Consider the following 18752-nt stretch of genomic DNA (forward strand, 5'->3'; position numbering starts at 1 on the left):
ATCATAATTAATTTTGCCCATTAGTGATATTTTTGTGTTTAGCATTTGAAAGGTGGCGGAAACTGTCTTCTTCCATTGATGCCATCAGAGGATTGATGGCAGCTGAAGGATAAATGATGATTCATTCATTAATCTCTCCTTTTTTCTTCATCCCCGCAGGCCGTTTTCTCATCTGTTTTCTACTTCGCGTCTGTCCCCCTCTATCAAGGATTCTTAGTTATCGGGTGAGCCAAGCATTATGAATAGCGATGACTTATCACAAGAACATTTGGCTGCTGTTTCCATGGCATTTAATTTGTGTAAAAGGACTGTCACATTGACAAAACAGGAAACTATGCAATCTTTATGCAGTACTGTAATGCATCCAAGAACTAAATCAAAGGAATTAAGTGCCCAAAAGAAGTGTGGCTAAAACAGCTTAAACTTCATTTTGGATCAAAGTGGCTTCCCTGGATATTTAGAATTAAGCTTCAAATCAATGAAGCCCAAACTTCAGCAGTTTAAATAACAAAATAATTTCTATTTCAGCTACTCTACTATCTACACCATGTTCCCTGTGTTCTCTCTTGTGCTCGACAAAGATGTTAAGTCAGAAGTCGCCATGCTTTACCCAGAACTATATAAAGACTTATTAAAGGTATTTATTTTACAATCAAATATCATTCATACTTTGTCGCATGATCCTTTTAACAATTCGTTTGACAAGAATAGCGATTATGTTTTTGGTTACTATCTAGTAATGATGTATTAGCCAGTTTTTCACATCTGTACTGATTCTGTTTTTTGCACTCTTATTCGGAATGTTCTACAAATTAGACACTGTACACACTTTACTTTACAACTATTGCAGCTAAGTATTTACTCTTATTATACCTGGTTTTTTGTATTATTTCTTTCGTTATTTTCTCTTTTTTAATTGTTCGTACAGTGTGGTGGAGTATGCCACATAATTGTTTGAGCGCGAACAATAAATATCTTGAATTCATCTTCTATCCAAAACCAAAACCATTTTAACCAAAATGGGGGAAAAAGAAACTGTTCCAATGGATTCAATGTAGATATGTTTTGTCACATTCTCTTATTAATACTTTGCATTGGTTAAATATTCATAAAACCCACTTAACCACTTTCAAAACTGTCCAACATTGTACAGTGAATTAATTTAATTTACAAAAGAATACATGTAATATATGTATTTTTTATTGTAAAGGTTGAAATCTAAAGATGCAAGCTTTCTGCCCGACAGCAACTATGGATATGAAGTCTAATCACTAGTCATGTTGTGTTTCTTCACAGGGCAGACCATTGTCTTTCAAGACATTTCTAATATGGGTCATAATAAGTATCTACCAAGGTAAGGAAGAACATGTGTAAAAACTGCAGAAATGTGGTATTGGTAGACAGTATAGTGGCATACAAACACATGGCACCAGGACAATGTACATCTTACATAATATGTCATGATCTATGTATGTGTTTTCAAGCAGCATTAGCGAATGTCCACTAACATGTAACTGCATGAGATATTATACTATACTTTATGTGAGACTGTGGTATGTGGTATTAATAGACTGTGTTTTACAAACAAAGCTTACCTTAAGCTGCCCTTACAAAGCTACCAGAAACTACTGCACTCTGCATTTTTCATGCGTAAATCTCCCAAACTGCCCACACACTTTCGTCTTAATTACTAGAAGAGTTTATTTATGTCTGTGGTGGTTGTGGATGTTAAATAACCTGAGGTGGTTTTCCGACATGGGCCATTTATGTTGCAAAGGCGTTGCCAGAGCCATCCAACGTTACACCCGTGCGCCCTTTGTGTACAGACTCACTCCCAAACGTCTCTCTGTCAAAACAGACTTTATTTGATGGATGCTCTACTTTATTCCAGATCCATCTTGAGCTATCTTTTCAAATCACCAGGCCCAGTTTCTTAGCATTCTAGAATTATTTTAGTTGTTTTTGAATGCCTACGGTTGCAATGGAAAAGCATGACTAGCCCTTATTTTTTAACCTTTTTTTCTCTCCCCAATTTAGTAGTTATTACAATTAATCCAATTCAATAAAATCATCGCCATTACATACTATTTGACCAAAAGATATGGCACAATGAGCAACAAGAGCATACAAATATGACAAGAATCGTCATCAATGATCATAAATAATCATAAAATCTTTGCCTTCCAGGCAGCATCATCATGTACGGTGCCATGTTGCTCTTCGAGTCAGAGTTTGTCCACATCGTTGCCATTTCTTTCACTGCTCTCATTCTAACTGAGCTGCTAATGGTAGCCCTGACCATTCAGACGTGGCACTGGCTCATGATAGTCGGCGAACTCCTCAGTTTGGCGTGTTACATCGCATCTCTCGTCTTCCTACATGAGTTCATAGGTGAGAAAACACATGCACGCATGCACAAAACATTCTGCCAAGACAAGAGGGTGACACTTTTATGGACGGATATTGAGATTGGGTCAGTATGTTTCAAATAAGGAAAGGGAAAAACAATGAACCGCTCATTTATGTCAATGCACCCTCTGATTGATTGATGATATTGGGCTTTTCCTGACCTTGAAATACTACGTCAGCATTCGGCAGTGACAAGGACCCGTCCAGTTTTGTCATGCCTCTGGTGTCCAGTTTGTCCCCTTTTAGGAAGGCTAAAGGTGAACATAGTGACACATTGTGCTAGAGTGGCGCAAGCATGGGCATACCATAGTATCAAAGAGGAAATGCCATGCGCTCCTGTCGGTTTCCTGTCCCAGCTACCATTTACTGCCAAGGTCCATGTGTTTATTACAGACATGAAGGTGCCAGCGTTTGGTAGAAAACATAACAAAGTAATTTTTATGTGCTAGAGTGTCACTTGTGAGCACTATAAGGCCCTATAAGAGGAAACATTTATACTTTAATTGAGAAAATAGTTGTTTATATTTATATATAGTTTGCTTATATTTTTCCATAACAGTCTATTTCCTGTCAGGCTGTTGGGGATTTATTTACTTGATCTGACAGAAAAACGCTGTGTTTACTTTTGCCATATTGGGTCTGCAGTGGTGACACATACAACACTCTCATGGAGCTTTCCTAACCTTTACTTTAGGCCTTTATGTGTGGCATGTAGTTCCAATTTCAGCTTGGAATCTCCACCACTGAGAATTATGACTGGAACGTGGTCAAACGTACCCTTTTTGGGTCTTGAGGTCAAACTGAAATTAGATTTTAAAGACCGTTATTCTCATCTAACATTTTTAAAGATCTATTTTTTTGGTTAAGTCAGCATTTTCCTCATTCAGTTTGATGTTTCCAGTCCTACAAGACGGTTATGCTTGATTCATTGTGCAGTTGAACTGTCAGGAGGATTAATTAAAATGCCATATTGTCAATGTCGGGCAGAAACCAATCAAAAATAATAATACTTTTCAGGAAATGTAAAAAAATAACCTGTGTTCCAATTAATCCAATCTCGTTATTATATGGTCACAAGCTCTTATATTCCTAAATCACACAACTTGTAATTTTACAGTGCATGCATCTGACCTTTGTGTCTGTGTTTTGTTGTGTTAGATGTGTACTTCATCATGACGGTGTCCTTCCTGTGGAAGGTGACTGTAATCACCCTGGTCAGCTGCCTACCGCTATACATCCTCAAATATCTGCGCCGGCGCTTCTCCCCACCCAGCTACTCCAAGCTCACCACCTAGAGAGCCAGCGGAATCTCCTCTCCCCACCACACCCCCAGCCTCGCTTAACTGTAGGAATACAGAGGTGCATCCCTCTCTCGGCTAACACAGGCTGCACTTGGACCAGAGAATCACAAATGGCCTCCTCCCCTTTAATTTATTGTGAAAGGCTTGCATTTGCAAACCCGTGACTGTGGATAACCCATTTGACTTTGGAGGTGAGGGTGTTTAGAGTTTGACAGTGTTGCACGTGTTTGCTGCAAAGGCTGATAAGTACTCTGGGTTGACAACACTCCCAGCGATTTGTGTTTGATGCAAAGGCTGATAAGTACTCTGGGTTGACAACACTCCCAGGGATTTGTGGGTAGCTTTGGGTAGCACTGATTTTAGAGTGCATCTGTATTGTATCATACAGACTACAGGCAACTGCAGGCATTGAAATATTCTGAAGAGTGAAATGTAAATATGCGGGTGACATAACTGATTAACACAGGGCTATCGTGTCTCTTTTAATCAAGCAATGCACCGCTAAAATAAAATGCTGATATTTTCCCTTCTAATTCAACCTATGGATATCGAGAAAAAGAAAGAGAGAACGGAGAAAAGAAATTGAGGTTAATTACTACACAACACTCGGTTATGCAGAAGTTCAATCAGGTTTTAGCCTTGAAACATTACAGTTGTGGCTACAGTTGGCGCTTTAAATAGCAATGCTTTTATTATTGGAACTGACGTAGCATTTTCTCAGGACTCTACTCACGCTGTCCTTAACGATTGATCATCTAAATAGAGCTGGAGAATTATATGTTTAAAAAAAGAAAAACGTTTTACCGACCAGACATAAAATACACGCCTGGGAGATTTGTGTATTTGTTTGTGCGTCACTCCAGTGCTACAGCCCAACATGGCGGAGGTGTTGTGGTTGTTTATTTAGCATGACCCACAGTCTCTGATGTTAAATCTGTCTTTGTCTTTTTGTACGGATGCTGAATAGTAAAAGTTGTTTGTGTGTTGAGAATGGTCAAAATAGCCACAGACGGGTATGGGCTATTTGCAGTCAGACCTTCCGCCATGTCTCCTCACTGGCCTGCGTGTTCAGCGGTGGCTTGGCGGTCTTGACCCTCTCATGTGGGCACCACAGAGGCAGACGTTGACCACACTTTAGCATTGCATGGTGACTCACAGTAGTTGTGACCTAAAGCCATAACCGAAAATACTCCATGACTGATGTACGGCTGCCCCCCCTCCCCATCCACTGATATACTAACACCCACAGATTATCTGTAGAAAGAAAGGAGAACAAATAACAACTACGCTGCCAAGTAGAATTTGAAAATGCTCGCTGAAGTTTTGCTGCACATTTGTCAAATTTTAAAAAAGAGAAAAATGTTTTTGATCCGTTCCTCATGGTGGTGCGGTGATAACAGTGTAAATAATTAGTGTTGTAACATTATGCCCTCATTTCTTTAGCCCTTGGTTTTTGCTTATACAATGTAAAAGTCTTTAACTCAGTCAATATCGACTGAGTTAAATGAGCACTGAGGATTTTAATGTGTATTAGCAAGTGCTGTGCATCATTGAAAGATTACTGTGCTGATTTAACGATGAATCCTAAAATAATGTGCCATAAGTAATAATTTCATGTACTCATGTACACTCCAACTCCCATTTAACTCTAAGCATTTTGCACAGAATTGTGTTTGTACAACTGATTCATTATTGCTTTTTTAATATGATGTGGATTTGCAAACCATACATTATGGTAAATGTATGTTAATTATTTGGCCAATGGCATTGTGATCTTGCTTGTAAATATAACATGTTTTAAGGTTTTATTTATTCATTCATTCATTCATTGCACTCTGATAACTAGTAGAACAAAAAGGGAGGATTCTGTACATGTAAATTGGTGATGATTAATAAATGTCATGCTGTTTTCTAGTGCTGCTTTTCTTTATCATATCTTGAAAAATATTAATAGTCTAAGAATATAATTTATTGTGTGCATGTGTTTGTCATAAAGTTAGGTGGACCAATAAGAAAAACTTTCAGCAAGGTTTGAGCTGGAAGAAGTTCCTGAATGACTTATTCTCCCCAAAGAGCAAAAGGGTAAGTCATGTGTTTCACAGTGTTTGTCATGCTTAATTGATACTCCATCATACGACAGTGGTATTTCCGGCTAGCAACACTTTAAAATGTAAAGTTTAAATGCATTGCATTTGTATTGCTGAACATCCCTAAACAACGGAGCAGTAGCAACTACTAGCACCATTGTTAGGCAGGTTGACCCCTAGTGAATGCTGCATTACCCAGGAATGTGTGCAGACTTAGTTATGTGTGGGCAAGGCATCGTGTTGACATAAAAACAGCTTACATTTTGAGAATGAAAAACGGGCGTAATTATTTTGGTGCGTATGCTAATGAGCAATGCCAGTATGCAAATTCAGATCAAATGCGCCAGCCACTGAGGTGAACCGGGAAGCATAGACAGATTTTGGTGACAAGAGGTTTGCTTAATTATATGTAGGATGTAGGATAGTTATCTATGAACAAGTGTTTGGCCCACAGTCACCAGATGAGGGAGTCCCTGCCACTAGTACACATCTCTATTTAATCTCTACACTAATATTAGTATTAGTATTAGGATGAGTATAGATAAGTCACCCTCCACAGCTGTTGCATAAAATATTAATTTAAAGGCCTGGATAACCTAAACAAATACGTTACGTCTGGTTGTGTAAACTGTAAAGCATCATCACGTCAACCACCATGATTTTGTGTAGTTCCCTGGGCAACTAGGGTTGTTGATATTTGCCTGATGAAGACCTAGTGGGTTGAAACGTTGCAATTCCTTGCCTTTAATAAAGAAAGTCTCGTGGAACAATAGAAACTAGTGTGCAGATGTTTTTTCCTCTTCCAACTAGGGTTGTTGACATTTTAAGCAGAGGCTTCTCCTACTGTAGGTTAACCTGCTATCTACTGTATATAGTTTACATACCAGAAGGAGCCCAATATGAAAACATGACCAACACTGTCTGTGAACCGCAACCATATTCACATACAACTGAAAAATGGATAGTCAGTCAAGATGACATGTTAAAATAGCCTAGGATATCACAACTAAATTATCCATAACTAATACTATATTGATTTGATCACCGATCTATCAGTATGCTCAGATTCAATTGCTGTTTCTACTTCCAATTTTTTAGCTTTCTCTCATCCCATTGACCAAATGCGTAGGTTATGCCATTGAAAGTAACTATTTAACTTAAGTCCCATGAAAACTGAAATTCCACTCCTAACCTCAACATTTGAGGTCTTTACTTTGAGCCTTCGGCCAGCTACACAGAGGATTCTACAGAGCCCCCGGATGGATTGCTGCCAAATCTGCAATCCAGTCAGTGAAGGGGGGGTTAGTCAGTGTACATTTTTAAATTTACTGTTTATTTTACTAGATTTAGATTTTGCTAAATTGTTGAGTGTGCAGCTCTGACTGGCATAACATAATTTAAATTCAAGACAGCCATTACTTGAATTTGTTTCCAACTTGAAAAACCAAACTGCTCCTGAAGAAACACTCCCTCTAGTGTGCAAGAATATATTAAACATAGTACAGGGTCTTATAATTGAGTGGTTAATCCAAATAATACCATAGATCTATATGTGAAATTCATCCTTCAGATCAGAGTAACCACATCAACTGGGATGACTGGGTCTTTTTAGCTATAGAATACTATAGACCACTGTATAGGTCATGACTGCACAAATGTTAACACTGGATTTTATAGTGTGGGGTCAACTTTGCCTGTGTTATAGCTAACTGGTGGCACTGGTGAGGCCAATGAACAGTAGTCTTTGCCTCATCTGATTCATGTTAAATAATGAGCCTCATTTCTAATAGTATTGTAAAAAGAAAAAGGTTGAATATGTTTATGAATATTACACTATTTTGAAAGATTTGAAGCCTAATTGGCCACAATGTTGCTACATTTGGACTGACGAGTGCAACATCAAACCAGTCCATGCAGATTAATTGCTTACTACACATTGTTATTGTGCAGTGTAAACACAGGATCTCCACGATGACAGGCCCCTAACAGAACCATTGCTCAGCATGAACACACACACCCTCTTCTATTGCTATTTATAGCTCATGCACTGGAATGCTTTGATTCGTCTTAGCACCGACTACTGTTAAGGAAGGGTCTCCGATGTATTTCCTCGCCTATTGTGATCTCTAATAACACTTGTGAATGCCTTACAAATCACCTTGCAGTCGACTATCCAAATATTATCCTGGCTTTGAGATGGGTTAGAGATTAAGCACATCTAAATTCAAGTGCATGACAGGCGTGGAGCAACAATGAGTAAATAAAAGTGGAAAGAAATAGTTGGTTTTTGTTGTTATAGAATAATTGATGTTAAATGGCTGGTTTCTACAGACTATTCAACTGCTGACTGAGGTTAATCCACTGCAATTGGCTACCGTATACACAAACAAGACGAGCTTGCCTTGCATTCAAGTTGTGTTTGTATTACAGATATATTTTAAAGTTGTGAATGAAGTATATGGGCTGGAAAGGGAAACACTATAGACAGAAAATAGTGTCAACAAGGGAGAGCCAATTTTCTAACGCTGTGCTCAGGAGGGAAAAATCCATGAGCTGCTCCACTGCTTTCCACTGGACTTAAGACACCAGAATTATTTATACAAACAGTTGAGTATCGATCAGAATCATATTACATAATGTGGATATTCTCTCTAATGTGGATGTATGTAGTTTCCATATTGATGGAAACATTAGTTCATACAATTTGGAAAAAGAGGGAAAATGTTTTCCAGGGATCACAATTTGTGGCAGGAAGGAAATAAGATTCCTTATTGCACAATAACATAGCAGCACTATCCGGGCTGGAACTCTATGTACTGTAGTGGTCTGTCCAGTTCACAGTTACAAACAGAACAACCTTAGGCACATACAAGTTTTTTTTCAATTCATCTCTTTTACAGTATTCTACAGAAACATGAGGTCTGCCTTCCTCTACCGTTCAACTTTTCAGTCACTCATCTCTACATAGCTAGTAATTATCTAACAAATTAACAAGGATCTGCCAAAAACATATATCACCAAGTTGAACAGACGAATAGTTAGAGTAAAGGAGCCATGGGCAATGTTTCTGGGATTTTGTATACCCATTGAGGCAAAAATCCAAATTTCCTTGGAAAGGATTCCATGAGACATGATATAATGTGCCATTTCCATATCAAAGTTCCACTGCTTGGATTTAAAACTCACTCACACAAAACTAAAAGGAGCTAATGCTCTAACCCAGACAACACAGCCTCAATGAGCTGTTTTACAGTGATGGAAAATACTGCATTAACTTGGAAAAAAGTGTGCTCTCCTAGCAAAAAAAACAAAAAACGGAAGTGCAAACTCTGCCGTCTGGACAAACGTAGTTTTCCTTTTCTCAAGTTAGTGCCGTGTTCATTCACTCATTCATAATTTCACTTGCATAAGAGTTCTGTTTGCAGTAGAGGAATTTACATATGGTAGACAAGTCAGTGTTAATACCCCAACTCAAACCCATGAGCTCTGTGTGCTGCGGTTTTTACAGCATTTCTGCTGCACCCTTGATCACTCCATAGTCTAGCACAGACTTACACAACAATTCAAAACAGGCCCACTCATTAGAGGGCCCCCAAAGCACAGATTTTCCTATGACTAGCCTTGAGTTTAATGTCAATGATAATATACGCTGTGTATCAATTTCTGGGCCAACAGCCTACAAAGACCCCCAAGTCTGAAGTGTCTGGGTTTCATGTTCCCTGGGCCTGCTGACTATTGTGTTATTATTTATTTTGTCTTTAAAGCAACCATGTCTAATAAATCTTGACATTAGAACACACCGCATGTTATCCACATTTGTAGAAATGTGTTTTATAAATTGGCATAAGAAGAGGTTTATGATGTATAATAACCGATGAGAATTTCATTTTCCAAAGCTTACCATAAGCGGTGGCACAGGTGCATGATACAGCAATGCGTGGACACGGTAGAGAAATGGTAATGTCTCATTTACCTTGGCTGCTGTGGACGGCCCATTTCACAGCTTCCCCTTCTGGGTCACATATGAACTTGTTAATGTGGCGAATTAGCTTTTCTTGAAACATTTATTAGTTTGGATAACCAGCTCCTGTTGATTTAGGGAGAACTTTCCAAATGTAAATGTATTTGCCTGGTTACCCGATGAAACAGCAATGTATTACTTGAGATGGAAAAACAGTTGCAAGTGTATCTTGATAATATTTGAACGTGCGTATGGGGTAGAGCCTGCCCATGCCTGTTGAGCTGCAGCTCAAATTAATGTTGGATCAGGAATTCAGGATAACCTCTATTTAAGTTACATCTATAATAAATGAATCACCAATGAGAATGCAAGTAGTATAGCTGTTTAACCTTGCTGGCCTAAATTCTATATGCTAAGACCTGCCGAGATCATATAGCACATTTCAAAGGCTGCATCCATTAGGGTTAGGGTTAGGGTTAGTTGTAGTCCTATGACAAGGGATTTAATTCCAATTCCAAAATGGTTGACATAGCACTTATTCTTAGAAAATGCACAGTAAGGGAGTTGTTAATAATAATTAATAATGAATAGTTCTGAAAGGTGAAGGAAGGGGGAAACTTCAGACTTTACAAAAGTTACACAGATGAATCAAAGGGCAAAAAAATCCTTGGACGCTGACTTGTATATAACCTTCATTACAATGGAAAATGTGTTCTCATGACTAATTGGCTCAGCCTATATCAAGTGATCCTGTTATTTTTTTCCCCCCAGAAGTTTTTCCAGTCAAGTATCATACTTTATTGTGTCAAATAATAAAGAAGTAGCAGCTTTCCATTAATGGATGCTAGTTCACTATACCAGTGGAAACAATGGAATTCTTTATATTCCATGTTGAAACCAGCAGCATGCAGCTACCCTGCATGGCCTGGTCATAACAATAATTGATATTTTACAGCAGTCAGTCAGGCCTACTATCATTTACAATATTGTAAAGGCATTAAGCTGCAGAGCAGTCGACAAACTGTGTCACTAAGTTTTATGTAGTGTATACTGTATCGTACATCAGATTTTTTGTTATTTTTTAGTTTCTTCTAGGCAGCTATGTCCCACAGTAATTTCTTCATCCCCTACAATGAAGGTCTTGTGCGCTACTGTCTGAGAGAAGCCGCAGAAATGCCTTGGCGCAGCAGCCGGAGACGTCATGGATTCCTGAGTGTGGGCTTTGCAGGAAAGCCCTGAGTCTCCGAGATGGAGCCGGTCCAGGTTTCCATGGCAAAGCGCATAAACAGGAGGAAACACTGAGGGAATCCCGTTATTTTACAGCATTGGAGCATTATAAACACCCAGAGCGGGGAAGGAAGCCGCTCTTGATACTCAAGTAATCCTTAGAGCTAGGAAAGGGACTTTATCCATTGTTGCAGCTGAAGCAGTAACATGTTTCTTAACATATAAAGAGGGTTTACGAATAGCTGACAAGTTTTTCAACACATGGAAGATCTTTTTTAATCTCTTCTGAATTTGACTGGAGTGTTTTTTTCCTGCTGCAGTTATTTGAAGAGGATAACTTTTTATCATTTTTATTTTTGTTTTTGCTTTTACTTTGACTTATGCTCCAAATGTTTAGAGAGACTTGGAGACTGTCACAGTACCACACCATGCGGTCGATGGATCAAGGTATGGATGCCGCGCGTGCTGAAGTGTTGTGATTATCTGGTAATCAAACAATTTGATTTTTAATTGATAGAACAATACTAACCTGTTTATTGTAGGCTATATGCTCTTGTCGTCTAGGCTATTTGTTTCATTACTTCCATGTAACAGTAGGCTACAGTAGTAGGCTTGGCGATGTAGTGCGCGCGCCAGGTAGCTTGTTCGGATACGGGACAGTGCACGCCTCGAACACAGTTGGGCAACAGACGTCACCACAGTTGAGAATCATTTTCAAAACAGCAAATATAGCAGCCCAATTAGAAATGACCAAGAAATGGAGGTGTTATCGTAAAAAGATTGGCCATTCCACGGGCCATTATAAGGCAACTATTTATTTTTGCAATATTCTATGAGATATGGCCTATATAGGGTGGACAATCTAAATTGATGTCCATTTCTCCTATATTCGTGTTGTGTTGCGAGTCAAAAGAAAACCTTAGCCAAGTTCCAATGTTCCATATTCATATTTGAAAGAGAAAATGCTTCACTTTGTCCTACAACTTTCCAGATGTTTGCCACACAGACTGTAAAAAGTTTGCTATAGGTTTATTCATTCAAAAGTATTTTCAGTACGCATTTTAGGCCTTGACAATATTGTCTTGCTGTGGGTGATGACTCAGATGACAGGCCACATGGCAGAACAGCTATATGGTCACAACGAATGTTTTGGCATATTAACTTAATTGAACAATCCAATTTATCTTCTGTTAATTGGGCTATACATAACAATGTGCCAGGAAAAAAACATTTTTAAAGGAACAAGTCGTCTGATGATTTCAAAATGTGCAACAAGTGCGCCTCGTTTTATTAATTTCTGCAGATATTGCATGAATTAGCCTATACTTACACAGCTTGCTATACTGGCTCGCGTGTAGCCATAACTAGCCTACATGTTTCCCTTTATAGGTCCAAAGTGGACTCCAACCTATATGATACATCCTCTGTTCCTCCTCTAGTTCTGGACCAGAGCTACAAGTGTAATCTTAGGCACCAAAATAGGCCTAGCCTACTGGCCTATACGTCAAGTTTATGGTTTCATGATTTTACTTGAATCAACTTCAGAAAGATATGGGAAATACAGTCGTAGCCTATAGGCACTGATGGCAAGTAGGCTAAAAGCAGGTGGATGAACACAGCATGCTGACATCATGGTCTTTCTCATCCTCCCACAAGTGGCTAATGGCTATAATAGCCAAAGCGTCCATCAAAATACAGTAGGCCTATACTATAAGTTCTACTATAAGTTCTAATAGGCCTATACGCCCTCTCCCCAAACTGCTGATGGTCCTGGTCAAGACAGATAGCCTAGACAGGCCAATGAGGCCACTTTGGTTCCAGGAGGTTGCCTATAGTTCAGCGCGCCCTCGTGCGTAATTGCAAACTGTCAAACACTCGGGGGCAGTAGTAGCTTACATTGCAATGAGACGGTATCCTACCTTGATAATGTTTCACGTTGAAGCTGCACTTTGTAGGCTAGATTTTGGTCATGATGGTCTTACCGTCTTGTAGGCGTGAATAGTACATTTATGAAACGAGGCATAATTTGATAGAAAACTAGACCCGCCTTCAAAATATGTAGAGAAGTTGAACCAGGAAACTTTTGCGCTTTCATGTTGCTTGTTGCCTTTTTCACTGCAAGGCATCATTTGCACATTCAGCCGCTCGCAATAGTTGAACAGGTCAGGTTCTCTTGTTCACCTCATCACGGCTACGCCTTTGACTTCGAATGGCCTCGGTGAAAGAAGCGCAGAAATCTATATAGCCTACTGATAGAGAACATTATGAGCCTATATCATTTTGACTAAGCTGGAAATACTTGGAAATTAAGACAGATGACCTCTTTTTACGACGAAACCGATTTGGAGGAGAAACTCAGTCGAGTGAACTGCCCCGATGAAGATTTGGAGTTCGAATACCTGTTTGAATATGAACCACCTTGCAGCGCATTTACCGGGGGAGATCAAGGTTTGTCTATAGAGGCTCTGTTGTTATAACGTTGCCTTTGAAATGGGAAATAAACAGGACGTTAATTTCTCAAAACGTTTTCAGGATCATGTCATGTGGAAAATTGCACTTATATCGTTACATAACTAAAATAGATTTGATTAAAAACTAAATTAATTTTGCCTACCTAAATGTGTTAATTATTGCAGTAAAATCTGACAAGTTACATTCAAATATGTTAAACAAACTTGATTTGAGCTGAGTTGAGCAGAGTAATAGAACCAGCTGTGGGATGTGTCTGGAATAAAAGTTTATATTGACCCTTCCATTCAACATGACAATATGCCCTCTTCTCTGAGTATTCTGACCAGTTTGTTTCTTGTTTCATCCTGTAGATGACCCAAACCTTGCATCTCACAAAGTCCTCAGTCCTGAGCCAGGCCACCAGGCCTACCATTTGGGTGAGGCGTACGGTATCAAGTCCTGCAGTCCGCCCTACAACAACACGGAGGTTCTCTCAGGATATGAGAACCAGGAGGCCAGGAATTACCTGGACAACTCCCGGCCTGGGGGCCTGGCCCTGAGCCCACGGATCGAGATCACCCCATCTCGCGAGCACTACAATCATGGAAGGGAATCCCTGCAGAACCACCCGCTGAACATCAGCCCCAGACCCACCCTGCACGTGCCAGGCCATGATAGTGTGGCCTACCGCGAGCCCCAGTGCCTGAGTCCGGCCAGTAGTAACTCGTCCACCAGCTGGCACTCCGAGACCTATTCCCCCTGGGCATCTCCCTGCATGTCCCCCAGCAGTGGCCAGAACCCCAGTGACCTCTGCCCACGTTTCCAGAACATCCACACCGGCTCGCCCCGCACCTCTCCAGGCACCTCCCCACGCACCAGCCTAGCTGAGGACGGCTGCCTGGGACCCCGTTCGCCCTCCCCGAGGACCGGCTCCCGCTCCGCCTCCCCACAGGGCAAACGCACGTACGACATGTACAGGAACCCCGGGTTAGTCCCTGGACACCGCTCCCGCAGTCCCTCACCCCACAGCGGCCATGAGGAGCACAACATAGTGGGTGCCCACTACGGCACACCCACCAGCCTCGCCAATGCCATGAATGGCTTTGGCACCGCTCAGCACAACTTTGTGCCTACCAAAATAGTCAAGACGGCCAACCAGGTGTACACCCTCTATCCAGAGAGCCATGCTGACGGGAACTATTTTGTGTCATGTGACCAGGACATGAAGACAAAGCCTGGTGTGGAGTCTTTCTTCGTCATCCCTCCGCTCTGGCCCAAACCGCTGGTTTCCAGCAACTGCAGGTTGAGCTTGATGAATTAGCATGCATGTATTTAAAAAAATTCACTGGCATTATAATAAAAAACATCCAAACAAACAAACAAATATGAATTGTGAGATACTCACAGTTCCAAACAGCCAGGAATGTAAAAAGGAGACATACCCTTTAAACATGTATTAATTGACATCCTTTAGTTTGACATAACCTTCCTTCCAACTTATTTTTCTTAATTCTTTTCATACTTCAGCATCCCTGTGACCTCACTACCCCCACTGGAATGGCCAATTCCCAGTCGCTCAGACCAGTATGAGCTACACATTGAAGTGCAGCCCAAGCCTCACCACAGAGCTCACTATGAGACGGAGGGAAGTCGGGGTGCTGTCAAAGCCCCAACCGGAGGACATACTGCTGTGCAGGTACTTAACTGACCATTGAAACCCTAGTGTCCCTATTCTGGGGTGAACATTCAGCCAGATCTACCAGCTTGTAGATCAGCTAGTTTCCGCGAAGAGCTTTGTTGCACTGTAAAAAGTAGGGGGCCAGGGTATCACAAACTGCAGCCATTTTGCTCTTACATCATACTCGGAGGAGTATAAAATGTATGGATATGGTTAGTTGTCAGATTTAGCTTTAGGAGATTAGGGCTGTCCACACCAAGAACATTTACTATAAAGATAACCATTGATGGCATGCACAATTCACACAACTGTATTTATGACAACAGTGGTGAAGGATATCATTGGGAGGGATCACTATAGGAGCGATTTGATGAATGATATATTGACAGTGCATCAAAATCAATCCGAATTTACAGGCCATCACATTCCACAAATCACATTCAAGATGTTGCCCTTTAGGCTGGGCATCTCCGCAGCATTTGCTATGTACATCTCATTCTCTCTACCAGTAGTCAATTAAATTCAAATATACTTTATTGGCATGACAAGCATTCTTATATTGCCAAAGCATTACATACAGTATGAATGGTACAAATACAGTATAAAACAAAATAATAAATTATACATATTCAGAATCAGAACAAATAATATAAACAAGACAAGGAAAAAACATAAGCAAAATGACATTGGTCTCTACCAGTAGCACCCTGTGAAAAGCAATTGCAAAAGCCCACCACAGACATAATGACACATGATAACCACACCATATCCTCAACCCCCGCCCATCCCATCACTAAACAGTGCAGCTTCACAGATTTGTGCCTTCCAACTTAAAATAGTCTACTGTGGTGCCCACGCAGCCTAGGGTTTCAACCACACAATCAGCCATGTGTTTACGGTTTACGCTGTCCATAGATATCAGTTTGTTGACTGTATAGGTCTCACATGAGATACTACACTAGCGTTCTGACACGACCACATTAAGGCATTTTCAGAGTCTTTTATAACAGATGCAAAATAGCAGACAAGACTGTGACGGAGAGAGATTTCTCATGTTCTGTCCGTGCGTTATGTGTCTCTGTTCGGTTGGTGACCGTCCCAAGATCGACGGAGATCAAACAGATATCACGTACGTTAGGGGCTGCAGTGCCCCTGGCGACCTTTGGTAACAGAGAGCAAGAACAGCTTTACTCTGGTCCAGATCCCCTCTTTCCTCTTTCCCCAGGAAAGAGGAAAAGTTGACACAGGAACGGGCCGGGCATTGGGGACTCACCTCACATAGCAACACTGAACACCGACCATCCAAAGCCGTCAATTTCAAAGTGTAGTTCATATTTTCTCCATAGCATATTGGGCTATTTTATTTATTTAAATTACCAGGCGCATTTACAAAACGGAAGAGTATTAACTTAATCTAGAATTGATTTAATTAAAAGAAAGAACGTTTACAACATTTTAACTTTTGATTCATGGGAGTCCTGGCCTAGAATGCAAACAGGACATCAACATTACTTTTGACATACAGTATTTTATGGCTGGCCACACAGCCTAGCTGTAGGTTTCACTTCACTTTTTTTTTTTACGTTTGTTACCGTGACAACATCTTTAGGGTTTCCTTGTCGTTGATGATGTTGATATAGGAGATCATGTGGAAATGAAACCTTTCTAACGTTCTAACTTTTCCATTTTCTGGCCGTTCCCGAAGGCCCATCCTGAGGTCAGTGTTGCTGCTTCACTTGGCCAATCAGATGGTCAGGGCTGGTTAACCACGGACAGCCTGACCCCCCCCCACCCTCCTGCCCCTTTCTCTCTCAAGACTCCCCTGTTCCTCTCATGACTAAATTATGCTCTGTGGTACCGCGATGTGCCAAAAGTAGCAGATCTATAAGCTCACAACGCAGAGCGTGACACCAGCATACAAGGAAGTATCAGGCTTAACTTTTTCTCTCGTCTGTCTCTTTCCCCTCCTACACCATCCTTCTCTCTCTCTTTCTTCCCCTTTCCTCCTCCCACCTCATTTCTCTCTCTCTCTCTCTCTCTCTCTCTCTCCCCCCCTCTCTCTCTCTCCCTCTCCCTCTCTCTCCCCCTTCCAATCCTCTACTTTACTTTTCCTACAGTCCATGCTGTCATGACTCACTGCTGCTGCGGTTGTCATGACAACCGACTGCTCACATGGCCTGTTGAGTGTTTGCAGTCAACTTCCTCTATTTCACTCACTGTGTCAGCTACCTGCACATGGGGCCAGCACACTCATTCACGTTGCCATAGTTTCTATTCTGATTTTACAGCTGCCTTGAAGTTCAGGGTCTGCAACTGTCAGCTATTTCTTTAGTGATTATTCTATCATTCACTTTTTGATTAGGTGAACATTCGAGAAGCGTTGATTTAGTTTTAGATTTTTTTTGTATGCATATCAACGCATCGATTAACCTGTTAAGCGTTACATTATGACTCTTTGCACAACGGTGTCAGGCAAAAATAGTAAAAATAGCAGATCTACAAGCTCACAATGTGTTTCAACATGATGCACTGTGAGCTTGTAGGTCTGCTATTTTCACTACTTTTGAAAAAATAAATAAATCAGTTAGTTCGATTAACACCCTCAGTGAAGTGAATGCGTATAGTACCAGCCATGACAGCTGGTGTTACTACAGGAAAGGGCAAAAGAGGCACTACACCTGTTCCATTATAACATGATCTCCCTTATTTAATCAGGTCATTTTCATAGTGATTTTGAAAATTCATAAAGAAGTACATTACATGTTTACTGTTACTGAAAGCAATACCACATATTGTAGATCAGGGGCGCCCTCACATATTGTAGATGTACTGTAGGCTACTGGTTCTGGTTCTCTCCTTTGTTGAACCGGATTTGCCACCCAGTGCATGAATGTCACTTTCACTTTGTGGCAATCTGTCCATGCTAATGTAACATCCCTTTGTTCTGTGTGAGCAACAAGGAAGCTAGGTGCAGATTCAGTATGTGTACACGCATGCACGCACGCACACACACAGATGGGATCATACAATCTCTGTACAGTATAGTTTGTTGTACGACAAATTGCGGAAAGTGTCGCAATGCGACTTGCTTGTTTTTGAAAATTCTGATTTTTTTAAGTCTTTGAAAATGTTTTCACATTAAAAGTGGACATTTTTGAAAATTTTAAAACATTTGCGTCAATAGAATATATGGAGCATTGTTTTAAAAGCTAATTATAATTGCCCTTTTTAACTTGCTTTTTTTCTTTATTTTAAGAAAGCACGACTTGTGGTTTGCATGCACCAACACACTTACGAGCAAGTTCATGCTTTGTGGTTCTTGCATATTTCCTCAGGAGGTAGGATCTGGTTTGCTATCTAGAACAGCCTGATTGATGTGTATGATGATGACATGACACTAGAATAGAGTGTGAAACAGTACATTGAGCTTTCAATTCAGAAAATTACCAATTTGCTTGTTTTAATTTTCCCAGGCCGTATGCAGGTACAGTACTTAAAATAGGCTTAAATAATTGTGACACATTGTCTAACTGGTGGCTACCAATGTTGTACAATGTTGTACTCTCTGCAGGCCATGGAGACTGATTATCTATTTCTGGGAGTAGCTATTAGCCTGTTAATGAGATGAGAGATCTGAA

General features: G+C 40.5%; 2 protein-coding genes across 6 annotated transcripts in view; both read left to right on the forward strand.

Annotated features, from left to right (window-relative positions):
- atp9a (ATPase phospholipid transporting 9A) overlaps positions 1 to 5624 on the forward strand; it is a 33233-nt gene extending 27609 nt beyond the window's left edge. Inside the window, exons 24-28 of the mRNA XM_079493249.1 lie at positions 160 to 224; positions 529 to 637; positions 1297 to 1354; positions 2188 to 2391; positions 3568 to 5624. Coding sequence (XP_079349375.1) covers positions 160 to 224; positions 529 to 637; positions 1297 to 1354; positions 2188 to 2391; positions 3568 to 3704 — 573 coding nt within the window. The 3' untranslated portion in view covers positions 3705 to 5624. The remainder of the gene's footprint in view (positions 1 to 159; positions 225 to 528; positions 638 to 1296; positions 1355 to 2187; positions 2392 to 3567) is intronic.
- Positions 5625 to 11164: 5540 nt separating this feature from the next.
- Positions 11165 to 18752, forward strand: part of nfatc2a (nuclear factor of activated T cells 2a) — a 29325-nt gene continuing 21737 nt past the window's right edge. For 4 of the 5 annotated variants that reach the window (XM_079495969.1, XM_079495970.1, XM_079495971.1 and 1 more), the window contains exons 1-3: positions 13231 to 13433; positions 13808 to 14738; positions 14964 to 15132. In XM_079495969.1, coding sequence (XP_079352095.1) covers positions 13301 to 13433; positions 13808 to 14738; positions 14964 to 15132 — 1233 coding nt within the window. In that variant the 5' untranslated portion in view covers positions 13231 to 13300. Of the gene's footprint in view, positions 11433 to 13230; positions 13434 to 13807; positions 14739 to 14963; positions 15133 to 18752 lie in introns of those variants that run through there. The other variant, XM_079495972.1, reaches the window with a different exon arrangement.

Source organism: Electrona antarctica (genome assembly GCF_951216825.1).
Source record: "Electrona antarctica genome assembly, chromosome: 2".
In the NCBI taxonomy this organism is placed as follows: domain Eukaryota; kingdom Metazoa; phylum Chordata; class Actinopteri; order Myctophiformes; family Myctophidae; genus Electrona; species Electrona antarctica.